Here is a 12,266-nt window from a genome sequence, read left to right on the forward strand (position 1 = left end):
GTTCACTGTAATTATGGCAGAATAAAGCTGATGTGGATTCTAGGTCCATCTCTTCCAAGTAAAAATTACACTTTCTACCCCGAAAGCTAAGTAACCGTACCCCCTAGAATCAGACCGTACTGCACGTCTCCCTAGAAACAGAGAAATGATTAAGACACAGCCCCGCCCTCAAGAAGCTGAAAGGGAAGAACCACATCAGAATACGGGGGAAATGCTAATAAAGTGCTATTGCTTTGACACCAGATAATGTATTCCCAGTCTAACTGGGATACCAAGGAATCAAATGCTTCACGGAAAAAAGAGAGAGAGATAGAAAAATCACAAGTATTCCTGTGAGTCGAGAGAGAAAAATCATCTAAGTTGGTAAAGAAAGCACATTCTAAATATTCTCCAAGGAGAGCAGGAGAGAGAGCTGAAGTGGACAGTGGGGCTGAGCTCCAGGCCGGCTCTTTTATGTATGAGCGGGCTGAGCCTGTACATTTATTCCACGTCTCTGAACCACAGTCTCTTCTAATGCTATGACTATTCTGCAGATTAGAAAATTAATATTCATTGCCTACAGCTGACATGTTCTCTGCTCTTGTGATCTGAGATTCCTAAAAATCTAAGGAAACAGCATTCACACCCTGAAGCATTTGTCATCTGTAGACATGGGATTTAAAAAAAACTTCCTTCTCTGAGGAAGAAAAAATATGAAATGAGAAAAAAAGTCTCCCTGTAAGGAAAAAATAAGCTTCATCCAAAGGAAATTCACAAAGCAATGATAGAGACCTTTTGTTTTCCGAGCACAGGGAAGCACTGTGGGGGCTCAGATTCCAGTCCCGATGGCCGGGTGTGCATCTCAGGTCTGTTCTTCTCTCTGAAAGTCTTAGGCTACTTCTGGAACCTGCTCGTTTTCCGAGCGTTGCATCTCACATTCACCTGCAATGCTCACCTGGGGATCTGCACCGTCACTAGCTGCACTTACTTGGCTAGGCGAAAAGCCAGGCACACCATTCAGACCCACTTTCCTCTTCCCTAGTTCTGACTGATGGATTTGCATTAATCTTTGATTTTCGGATACTCAAGTTCCAAGGCATAGCTGTTCTCTCAAGCCTATCCAGAATCTATCTCCACATTTTTTAAAACATGAATTCGAAACCCATGACCGTGTAAATGTCAAGGTTTGTGAAGCGTGTTTTAGAAGATGACTTAGAGTCATAAAGCACGGCTGCTCGAGAAAACAGCATTATCCATCGAGCGTACCCCTTGTGTACCCCCTAAGATGCCATACACAGTGACGGCTCTAGCGTCCTTTCTTCTTCCCTCCCTTTCTTCCTTACCTCTTTCTCCTTCCCCATATCACACTGACTTCTTTGTTTCACTCCATAAAAGTCACCGGAATTTCTAGTATTTGAAAGCACAGCGCACTGGCTCCCCTGTGACTTGAACCTGCTTCAGCGTCTACACCTAAGCACAGATTTTTCTTCAATACATCTCTTCCCCACAAAGAAGAAAAGCTAGCTGAGCCCTCCACACAAAGAAATGAAGTCATGCTGGAAGTCATGCTGACTGAAAACTACACGTAAATTACCACGACAGGATTCTGTCTTAATCCTAAAGAGGGGCCCCCTCCATCCTGCTCTCCAAAGTAGTCCGAAGGACCAGGAAGCCAGAAGCACGCTGGAGCTGATTTATTGTTCCATCGATAGTATAATTCTGCTCGGAGATTTTGTGTACTTTGAGAGACATGCTCTGGTTCTGCAATTTAACTGCAAAGTCCCTGAGAGATTGAGGGTAGGACTACACCTGATAACTAACTGAGAGAAGGATTCTTTCCACGGTGTTTAGCAATTTGTGTTAGAGTGCCAAATGTCTTTTTCTCCAACAGGCCTGTCAGAAGTCCAGCATGAAGATCCTGATCCTTTCCAAATGATGCTAGAATGTATGTTCTGTGAAAGTGGTGACCTTTTTTTGCTCACTCTTATGGCAGGCAGACTCCAGAAGGCCCTCAATGATCCCTGCCTCCTGGTATTCACGCCATTATGTAATCCTCTCTCCTCAAGTATGGTTTGGCCTAGGGACTAACCAACAGACTCTGACAAAGGTCAAGGATGTCACTTCCGTGATTACATCTGATTGAGACTTTTGTCTTGCTATCAGACCCCTCCCTCTCTCACTGGCTTTGAAGACAAATGTTGCCATGTTGGGATGTTGCCATGCTGGGCAGGCCCATGTACCAAGGAACCGGAGGTGACTTCCAGCAAATGGGCAGCAAGAAGCTGAGGCCCTCAGTAAATAGCACTTAATGAACCCAATTCAGCCAAGAACCACACAAGTGATCCCGCCCTAATCAAATTTTTATATGAAATCTCAGTACTAGCCATTGATTGCAGGTTCTGAGAGACTCTGAGCAGGGCACCCACTGAAGCCACGCCCAGACTCCTGACCGCAGAAATGAGGAGGTAATCAATGTGTATCGTTGGAAGCCACTAAGTCTGTAGTGATTTGTTACTTGGCAATAGATAACTAATACGCTGCCATTTCCCCAGTGCCTTGAACAGTGTCTGGTTCATGGCAGGTATGCAGTAAGTATGAACTGCATGAATCAATAAATAAAATGAATTCCTGTCACTGATTAAAGGGAGACTTACTGAAGAAAGTTGGTAAGCTATTCGTCACAGTGCCGTGGTGTACAACACAATGTGGTGAATAAACTCAATGTTCTACAACAAATATGCTAAAGAATGCGATTTTCTAAAATATACATATAGTAAGTAAATACAATTTCCCATAACAAACATGTTAAACAAGCTTTTCAGCAGTCATAATGGCCTCAAGGTTGACTTATATTTCCCAGGAGATCACCATAAGCTTTCTATGGTTAAAAACAAAATATGACTGGAGACCTTTTTGCCCTTCTTAGTAAAGACACTGACCAGGAACTCAATTTCATGATGACAAGACTCAGAATATGCACAGCGCTGACCGAGACAGTCCCTTCTCCTGACCTGGCTAGTGCTCACCATTCTTGATGCCTTTATGGTTGCTAATTGGAAAATACACTTGAACCTTCTTACACTCTCAGAAGCATTTGGGTCAACCTCTTCCCTGTCTCTCAAGGTTTCTCATTAAATACTCTTGTGATTTGTGGCCTGTGATTCCAACTTCAATTTTAACCAAAGGTAAATCATAAAATTCTTTTATTTCTCATTACAAGTTGTGGTAATTGCCATGAAAGCAAAGCAAAGGGCTGAGAAATATGGTGGTGGACACAGTGGGAACAGTGGGCGCATAGCATGACGAGAAGTCCCTTCTCAAAACAGGACTTTCAAACTTTGAACTAAAGGATGAGAAGGACCCAAATAAACCAAAGGCTAGAGTGAGACCTGCATTTGGAAAAGCATTTTAAGCAGAAGAAACAGCACATAAAAAGGCCCTGAGAAATGATTCCTCAGTAGAGAGGCTGACATTACGGACTCAGTGGAAGACAACTATACACACAGTAAATCTACTAGAATCACAAAGTCTATTTTTCTCAAACAGTCTTGCAGGAAGTCCAATGTGAACAAAGTATCCTGGTGCTTTCCGAATGGTTCTAGAATGTAAGATCCATAAAACTGGTAGCTTTGCTTTATGACTGCTTGCCAAATATCTTTGTGTTATTTTTATTTGATAATTTTGAACCTATTTACTTTGAAAATTAACAGAAGTCACTTTGCTTTTTTTTCACATTTCATTATTCTGTTTATTTTCTCCATGACTTTATGAGGTAAAAATTATCTCAGCTTCTAGAAGAGAAAACTAAGAAAGGTTCAGGCAGGTTCAGTAAGCTCAAGGTCATGAAGCTAATAAATGGGGAAATCTAATCTGGTTAATCCAACCACCTCACCGCCCTAATTATAAAACAGGGTTAAAAGAGTGAGAAACCATTAACAAAAGAAGGTCACACGATTTTATTTAGATGACTGGCCCAGAGTTAGAAAACCTTAACTCTGCCTGAAATATGCCAAAAGGTGAACCACCATCAGTCACTCTACTCTCTCACTCAGGTTTCTAAGCTTACCGATAGATCTAGCTCCCTTCAAGCCACAAGCAAAGAGTTTTCTCATCCTGTGGGCTTATGTGACTTTGGGTTTGTGGCTAGATGTTCAACTTTACCACAGGTTAAAGGTTGAGTAATTAAACACAAGACAGTATCATGGAAAGGGGGACAGAGTCAGGTTTCAAGGACGATACACTTGGGACGGATGAACCAATAAAATAATGTCAATATTACTTACCCTCCCACTTACAGTGAGGCTAGACATAGTGTGTCTAGCACCTACCACAAAGGCATAGCTTACTACATGGAGATAAATATAATAATTAGACAGTAATTTAGGATACTCAGAAATCTCGTATACCCCCCCAAAAAACCCTTATTCGAGAAGGTAAAGTCATTCCTCTGAGTGAGGCTGTCCGGGATTAAATGTGAATTCACTGGGAACATCTAACCCCTCAGGTTTTATCTGCAAATCTTCAGTGTGAAAGCCTAGCTGCAGAAGGGAGGGAACTGAGGGGTCTGGGGAGTGCTCCCAGGCACCGGGGACTTATTAGGGGGGACAACACTGGGAGGAACAGGATGCTAATGACAAGAGTGTGCTCACTCCATGCTACCACTTCAAACTTCCTGCTAAATTTTTATAAGCCGCATCTGTGAAAGCAATTGGTTAGTTCAGATATCCTGTGGCCAGTCACAACACAAAGTCATCATATCACAAATAGGACGTCAGTAATATATGTAAATTTCTTGCCTCGATAACCATGTTGTTTCAAGGAGTAACTCATCAGATTAAGGGACAACTATGCAGTTTACTCACAAGAGTCCCAGGACTGTTTTCCCTTCCCCGTGGCACTGACTCTATGTATGGCCTGTCTTTGAACTGGTGTATTCATGGGTACTCAATACAGACCACAACTTGGTACAATTATTGAAAATAGGGGAAGAAGGGAATTTGAAAGGATCTTTATTCAGCCTGGCAAACAAGTCTTTTCACGTATTTTCACCTCGGTGTCTTTAGACTCAAACACACAAGGGCTTTGAATGGCTTCATATTTGTCATCCATTCGAGGTACCGAGGCTGCCTGACAGCGGACAGGAATGCTCTCTCTTCACGGGTGTGCACCCCATAACACTGGAACACAAAACCAGGTCCAGCTGAGGTCTCCATTTAGGTGCATTAAATATCTTTCTTGGAAAGCTATAATGAAATCATGCAAGTGTTGCCCTTGGTAATATAACAAGAGAAGGAAAGTGACTTGGCAGGATTCCTTTAACAACACTTCAGTGCAACCATCATGTCGAATAGTTGCGGTGAGTAAATGTAGCAAGGTTGGATGTGACCGCGAATGCAAGGAGTAGTCTACTGTTTGGGAGAGGGACTACCGTGCAAGGACATGCATGGTGTTTCTCAGACAGATGGAGAAGCGTTTGGGTATCCCGAGTTTGATTAACCGGGGGGGAGCAGGGGAGGGAATTCTGCATTCGTCCTTCCCCATGTGTCCACACGAAGGGAGTTCTGTTGGCGTGAGGGAAGGTTTTCTTCACTGTCATATAAACTGAGGTCCCAGAGAGGGGTTGCTGGCATTTACCGACAAGGGGCCAGGGATGCTCACTGCTCTGCAATGTCTCTGATGATGAATTTCCCCAGCACACATGCTCCCTGATCCCCGTTAAGAAATACTGTGTCCCAACGGCAGTTCTAGCCTCTCTACGCCACACCTCTCCCCTCAGGGTTCTCTTATGTTCTTGGGAGAAGGACAGGAGCCTGCCCATCTCAACCCCCCTGCCACCTGCTTCCTGACTGTCTGCCTGCAGAGATGGTGTTTTGGGGGCTGCTCACCAAGTGGGCGGGGCGGGGGGAGTGAGGAGGAGCAAGTTCAATTCAGGACAGAATTAGGAAGTCCACTGTGGTATATATCAAAACCCAGGCTCTCTGGTCAGCTGTTTCAGTAATTGTCATTAGTGAGAGAGTGATGTGTGCATGTATATCACATCCCGTGTGACCTGGCTGGTATAATGGCAGTTTTAAAACATTGCCTCCAAATTCTTTGACACTCTTTCCATGAAGAGGTGGAGTCTACACGCTCTCTCCTTGAACCCAGGTAGACTTACAACCATTTTGATCAACAGAGTATGACATAGGTGATGTCGACTGATTTCCACATGTGCCTCACAAAAAGTAATGTGCCTTCTGCTTTGTCTGCTGGGAAACTCTCTCTTAGAACTAAGAGTCTCTGGGGAAGAAGCCCATGGTGTGAGGAAGCCATGTGGGAGGAAGCCAAGCCATGTGGAGAGGCTCCCCATTGATGGTCCTAATCTTTGAGTCATCTCCATTTTATTAGTCAGGGTTCTCCAGAGAAACAGTATCAGAGGGGGTGTGTGTGTGTGTGTGCGTGTGTGTACATATATCTGACAAATCTAAAATCTGCAGGGTAGGCTAGCAGAGTGAGTACCCAGGGAAGAGCCCGTGTTGCTGTTCAAGTCCAAAGACCATCTGCTGCCAGAATTCATTCTTGCTTGGGGAAGATCAGTCTTTGTTCTATTGAGGCCTTCAACTGATTGGCTGAGGCCCATCCACATTTGGGGGGCAATCTGCTTCACCCAAAGTCACCAATTTAAATGTTAGTCTCATCCAAAAACACCCTCACAGAACCATCCAGATAATGTTTGAACAAATATCTGGGTACACAACCCACCCAAACTGACACAAAAAATTAACCATCATACCAGCCCAGACACCAGCCCAGGTAAATGAAGAATTCTTGCATCCCCCAGACCAGGATGGCCACCAGCTGAGTTCCAATGATTGGCCTCGGTCAATGCCACAAGGAGAAAAGAATCACCAGCCAAGCCCTGCCTGGTTCCTAACCTCCAGGATCTGGAAGCATTATAAAACAGTTATTTGTAAGTTACCGAGTTTAGAGATAGCTTGTTATGCTCCAAGAATAACTGGAACGCTAACTTGAATTCACATTACTCCCCGTCTCTCTTTATGAGCATTGGCTCCACTGGCCAGCCCGAACACACCAACTCCTTCCAGCCTCGGGGCCTTTCGACCTGCCATTCCTTCTGCCTGTCGTCTTCTCCCTCTAGTTCTTTGCTTAGCTGGCTCCTTCCATCCTTCCTGCCTCAGAGCAAATACTACTTCCTCAGAGAGACCTTCCCTGATCACTCTCTAAATTAGCCTCCCTCCCTTTCTATTTTTTTTTCTTCCAGTGGGTTCGTTTTCTTCCAAACATTTATCTCACTTTGAAATTGTCTTGCTATGTCATTGGCTATTATCTTCCCCCAATTAAAATATTAGCTCCATACAGATGGGCTTTTATCCAGCTCATGTATTGCTCACCCAGTGATTAGCGCAGAACATGTGTTCAATAAATATTTGCTGAAGGAAAAGTAAATGAATGCCTATATCATTTGTAGGTGACTGACTTCAGGATTCTGATCATAGGCTTCAACTTACGGAGTCTGTTATCACAGAATTTAATGAAGGGAGATTAATACTCCCATGTGATACAAAGGATGTCTTTCTCTGACTTTTCTTCTGCTCTTTTTTTCTCCTCTAATGAGATGAGCAACCGCGAGAGAACAAAAAACCTAGCATCCTTTTAAAATACCTCAGAGACAAAATTACCACATTTTTATACTTGATTATCTATGTGGCTTATTTATATACTTCCCTAACTCTTCCAGGTTAATTAATAGACAGTTCTAAACTGAGCAAGGGAAGAAATGTTCTCTCTTCTCTCCTGGAGATCCAGTCTACCATTAACCTTTGTGTGATACAGTCTCGGTTCTTAAATTCCTTTCTCCTCCAGCCCCCCATCACGGCACTGACCTTGGAGGAAGGGGTGAAGAAGAAGCAGACCCATCTCCCACCTGTGGTCTGCTTTCTCTCCACCTTCTAGTTCTTTCACATACTTGAGATATGAAGATAATATTTCCCCCCCATCACCTAAACTCAAGACCTTATCCACAGGCTCTTCCTACTTGCAGCCACCCCTGCAAGCCCAGCAGCCAGCCACCCCCACCCTATATACTATATTTACCAATTCCCTTATGTTCTGAATCTCCCTTGTATTAGCCATGTCTTTTATTTTTGTATTCTGATGCTTTGACATTTGGGGTCTTGCTGACCTTAGGGAGACTGCCCCTCCTAGGTTAGCCAATTCCTAGAGATAGTAAACAACTCATCTGCAAGCACACTTTTCAAATACAAGCCAACCAATCCAGAGCCCAAAACCCCAAAACCCCCTTGACTGGGCTCTCACACTCCAGGCTACTATCCACCTGCCATAATCAACCTGAGGCCAGGTGCCGGACAACTCGGGACAGCCCCAGTCCCCCAGAGCCCACTGAAATTATTCAATCCTGCCAACCTAAGCCTGCTAACCCTGCCTCCCCCATTCCTTCCCACAGAAACCACAGTGAAGGCTCTTACCCACAATTCCCCTTAATCCATCTGCCCCCCCGCCCCCCAGACCCACCTATTGCTTCTCCTTGTGCCCGCCACCATGGTGTGGTGTGCCCCCCTCTCTTGGGGACTATGAGTAACTAACTTTTCAGTGGCACTTGTCACCTGGTTTGTTGACCTTAATATACCTTAAATTTTCTATGAATATACTGTATTTTAAAACATCCCTCTAGACTCTATGTCAACTCAGTGTCTTAATCATTTGGGGACAACTCAGATTCTGCACTCACAGTGCTCAGTAGTTGAAGTTTTATCTTTGCAACATTTAAACATTCTTCATTTAAATCACTGATGCACTCAAGAGACATTTATTGATGCCCTGTGTGTACTGGGTATTGTGGAAGGCTCTGGGGATAAAAGAATGAATCAGGCATGTGCTCAGGCAGGCTTGTGGTAGGACACAGACTCAAAAAATATGTATGTAAGAAATAAAAAAAGGAACGAATGACTGTCTCCTCAGAGTTTATAAGCCGGAGTGCTGGATCTCTTGGTGCATTCCCTTCATAAAATCATTGTCAATTTTGGAGGGCTTGAAATGAGAATAAACTGGTTTCTCCTGTTCTGTTCCCTTTTTTACATGACAAGCTATTGAGACTGGGAATCTAAAAGATTGTTCTGTTTCTCCCAGTTATTATCTACCAGACTTAATTAAGTTTTCTTCAGAACATCTTCACAGAAATACAGCCCAGCTATTCCTCAGAACAGCCTGAGAAAACTGTTGTTTTGGGGACAGAATGTAAATATAACATTAACAACAACAGTGAACAGTTACTGAGCTCTTAATATATGCCAGGCATTACACCGAGCATGGTGTATGCATTATTTTATTTAATGGTTTAACATGTGTATTGCCATCCTTACAGATGAAGAAACTAAAGCTGACACAGGGTGAATAACTGGCTAAATGCAGCACAGCTCATAAATGGTAGTACCAGGATTTGAATCCAGGCCCAGTTACTCCACTTGTTTAATAACTAGCCTACCTATTTAATAACTAATTCCACAGAAGAGCTAAGAAATGGTTATCATTTTCTAAAGGTACATTGCTTAGAGCCATTCTTAGAGACTCTGGACCCATCCAAAAGACTTCATCCCAGGAGAAATCCTAGCCATTCGAAATTCTGCTACTGGGGGTATGATATTCGAATACATCAAAATCTTTCTTCTAACAGTTCACAAGAATCTGTTTTTAAACTTGCTCTGCCTGCCCATCATTCACAGTGGTCCAGTTGGTCATACAGTAAAATGAGCTACTAAAAAAACAACTCCAGAATAGCTTCTCTCCCAAAACTTTCCGTAGCAAGCTTTAACAATTGCATTTTAGGAGTTAAGCTGTTAAGAGAGTGAGTTCTCCACTTTCTTGTTTGTGATTCTTTCCCAAGGAATTGTCGAAATCGCGTGACAATGACTTCCTGCTTCAGCTGTAATTATTCCTTCCATTTCCGTTAGTCTGGTCTAATCCATACCATGGAGATCATTAAGGGAAAGCATATTCGTCTCTGTGAGATAATTACGTCCACATAGGCCAGGCGTTCGGTAACTTGCTGGAGAGTCTACAACTTCACTCCCCTCGAACCTCAGGTATTTCTTCTCTTAACACATACTTGTGGGAAAGAAATCCATAGGACACCAAGTAATATGTAAATCTCAAATCTGTGCCTTTGTTTCTCCAGGTGCATGGCTACAGATTAAATCAAATGACCACTGTTGACAAACTGAACTCTTTTCTGGCACCTTGAGTTTTAAAATTCCCAGGAGAAATACTGAAAACTACTTTTTCCCTCTTGCAACCAAAAGAGAAATCTAGGAGTTGCTGAGTAAGGTTTTGATCCCTTGCCAAGACTCCAGCTAAGACACCAGTCAAACAGCATTTAATATTTCTTGTTTAAAGGCCCAGACTTCCCCAGCCCAGCCCAGAGTAAAGAGAGAAGACATATCCAAAGGTTTTCTTTCATTCCACAGCAAGCATGTATTGAGTGTCTACTGTGTGCCTGAGTCTGTTCTAAGGCCTTGCAGATAGAGCAGTGAACCTGCATCCTCCTTATTACAGAGGAGCAAATCAGTACTTGCCTTATTTGAATTCCCACTGAAATTCCCAACGCAGAGCACTTTAAACAATACTCAGAATCTTAGAAGTTAGGGTCAGAGAAAAGAAACTCCAGGAGTCTCTGGAGGCTTACAGCTGCCTGGGGCTCTGTTCCCCCGGCTTACTAGAAGAGGGTATTTAATACGAGCTACAGGGCGGAGCCCTTACCACCTCTTAATTATATGCAAAGTTTGGTGCTCCGGAATTAACATTTTCTGGGGCCAGGTTCTATAGGTTTCCTTGGATTCTGAAAAAAAGGCCAGTATCCTATAAGGATTAGAAGCACTCCCTCAACATGCCCACAGCTCCAGGAACCCAGGGGTCGCACGTCCTTGTAAAAGATCCCTTTTTTGAACCAAAAAGTAATGCCTAGCGGAGACCACACTGGCCGCGACAGCCACTGAGACTGGTGAACACGCTGCACAGCCCTTCCCACGGGAGTCAGAACTCGGCCCACAAAAAGCTGCAGGTGTGGCTGGAGGGTGGCCGGCGGCCGGAGGAGGGAACAAGGGCGGAGCAGGCCTGGAAGTTAGGAGACGGGGTTCCCTGTCCTGTTCTGCTCCCGAGTAGGTGCCCGGTGAGGACACTGAGTGCCTGTCTTCTCCGGACCCCGCTTTTGACACCTTTCAGTTATCGCCAAGACAAGTTCTCAGGGCCCGGCTGCCCGCGGCACCCAAGTTCGTGAGCGCAATAAAGACGCAGTTTGGGCCAGCTGGGGACTGGGGAAGTAGCCCGGCACTTCCCCCTCGCGAGCCTCGGGGTGCACAACTGCTGGGGGCGACAGAGACGGAGCAACCCACACTTCCACGCGCCCCAAAGCACACGCGCACTCCGCACACATCTGCACACGCAGCCGCGCCCCCCCACCACCACCACGCGCGCGCACATTGTGCTCGCACGCCCCCGGCCCCAACTTTCCAGCGGGACTCGGTACTTCACCGTCAGTCACCGTCGCGTCCGCCTCCTCCCCCGCCGGATGCACATCCAGCTGCAGAGACTTCGGGGTCGGGAGTGAGAGAGGCCCGGCCCCGAAAAGCTGCTCCTCTGTCACGAAGCGCAGTTGCACGCGGAACTGCAGGCGCGCCGGGACACGGGCCATGGTGCGAGCGCCTCTGCCCCGAGCCCTCTCGGCGCCTCCTCCGCGCTGCTGGGCGCCCCGAGAAACTGCCGGGGGAAGGGGAGGGACTTGGAAGCGCGAGCCACTTTCCTCACCTCCGCGCAGAACCGCAAGTCCAAGCGTCGACCTCTGCCATTCTGCTGGCTCCTGCGGGCACCTGCCGCCCTGCGTCCCCGCGTCCCCCACCCCCACCCCGCCACCCGCAGTGCCCGGGAACGCAGAGACCCCTGCCTCGCAGGCGCCGCGCAGGTGCGCGAGGCCACCCCGCCAGGCCGCAGCTTCGACGCGCAATTTTGGGGAGCGCGCGAGGCACCTGGAGGCACCGGGGGTTTGGAAGCAGAAGGGTGACACCTGCTGTTCACTGGGACGGCTCTGCGGGCGTGGGCGTTGGTTTGGAAATGGCCTTGGCCAGGGCTCTCTGCTGGGTGGGCCCTCGCCCCTCCCAGGTGGTTCTGGGGTGCTCACGGCTAAGTGGTAGCGACCGTCCCAAGTGCTGAGCGCTCCTTCACGGACAGGGTCCGACAGCAGTAGCATCGAGGCAGCGGGGCGGGGGGGGGGGGGGGGG

The 12,266-nt window shown here is 46.1% G+C and overlaps 1 protein-coding gene across 2 annotated transcripts in view; it reads right to left on the reverse strand.

Annotated features, from left to right (window-relative positions):
• The window catches only part of LOC103663326 (histone-arginine methyltransferase CARM1-like), a 252,783-nt gene extending 241,078 nt beyond the window's left edge, over positions 1-11,705 (reverse strand). For both annotated transcript variants that reach the window (XM_040620292.1, XM_040620293.1), the window contains exon 1: positions 11,524-11,705. In XM_040620292.1, the coding sequence (XP_040476226.1) occupies positions 11,524-11,683 (160 nt within the window). In that variant the 5' untranslated portion in view covers positions 11,684-11,705. The remainder of the gene's footprint in view (positions 1-11,523) is intronic.
• Between the last annotated feature and the right edge of the window lie 561 nt (positions 11,706-12,266).

This window comes from Ursus maritimus, unplaced genomic scaffold (genome assembly GCF_017311325.1).
Source record: "Ursus maritimus isolate PB19 unplaced genomic scaffold, ASM1731132v1 scaffold_34, whole genome shotgun sequence".
Taxonomy (NCBI): domain Eukaryota; kingdom Metazoa; phylum Chordata; class Mammalia; order Carnivora; family Ursidae; genus Ursus; species Ursus maritimus.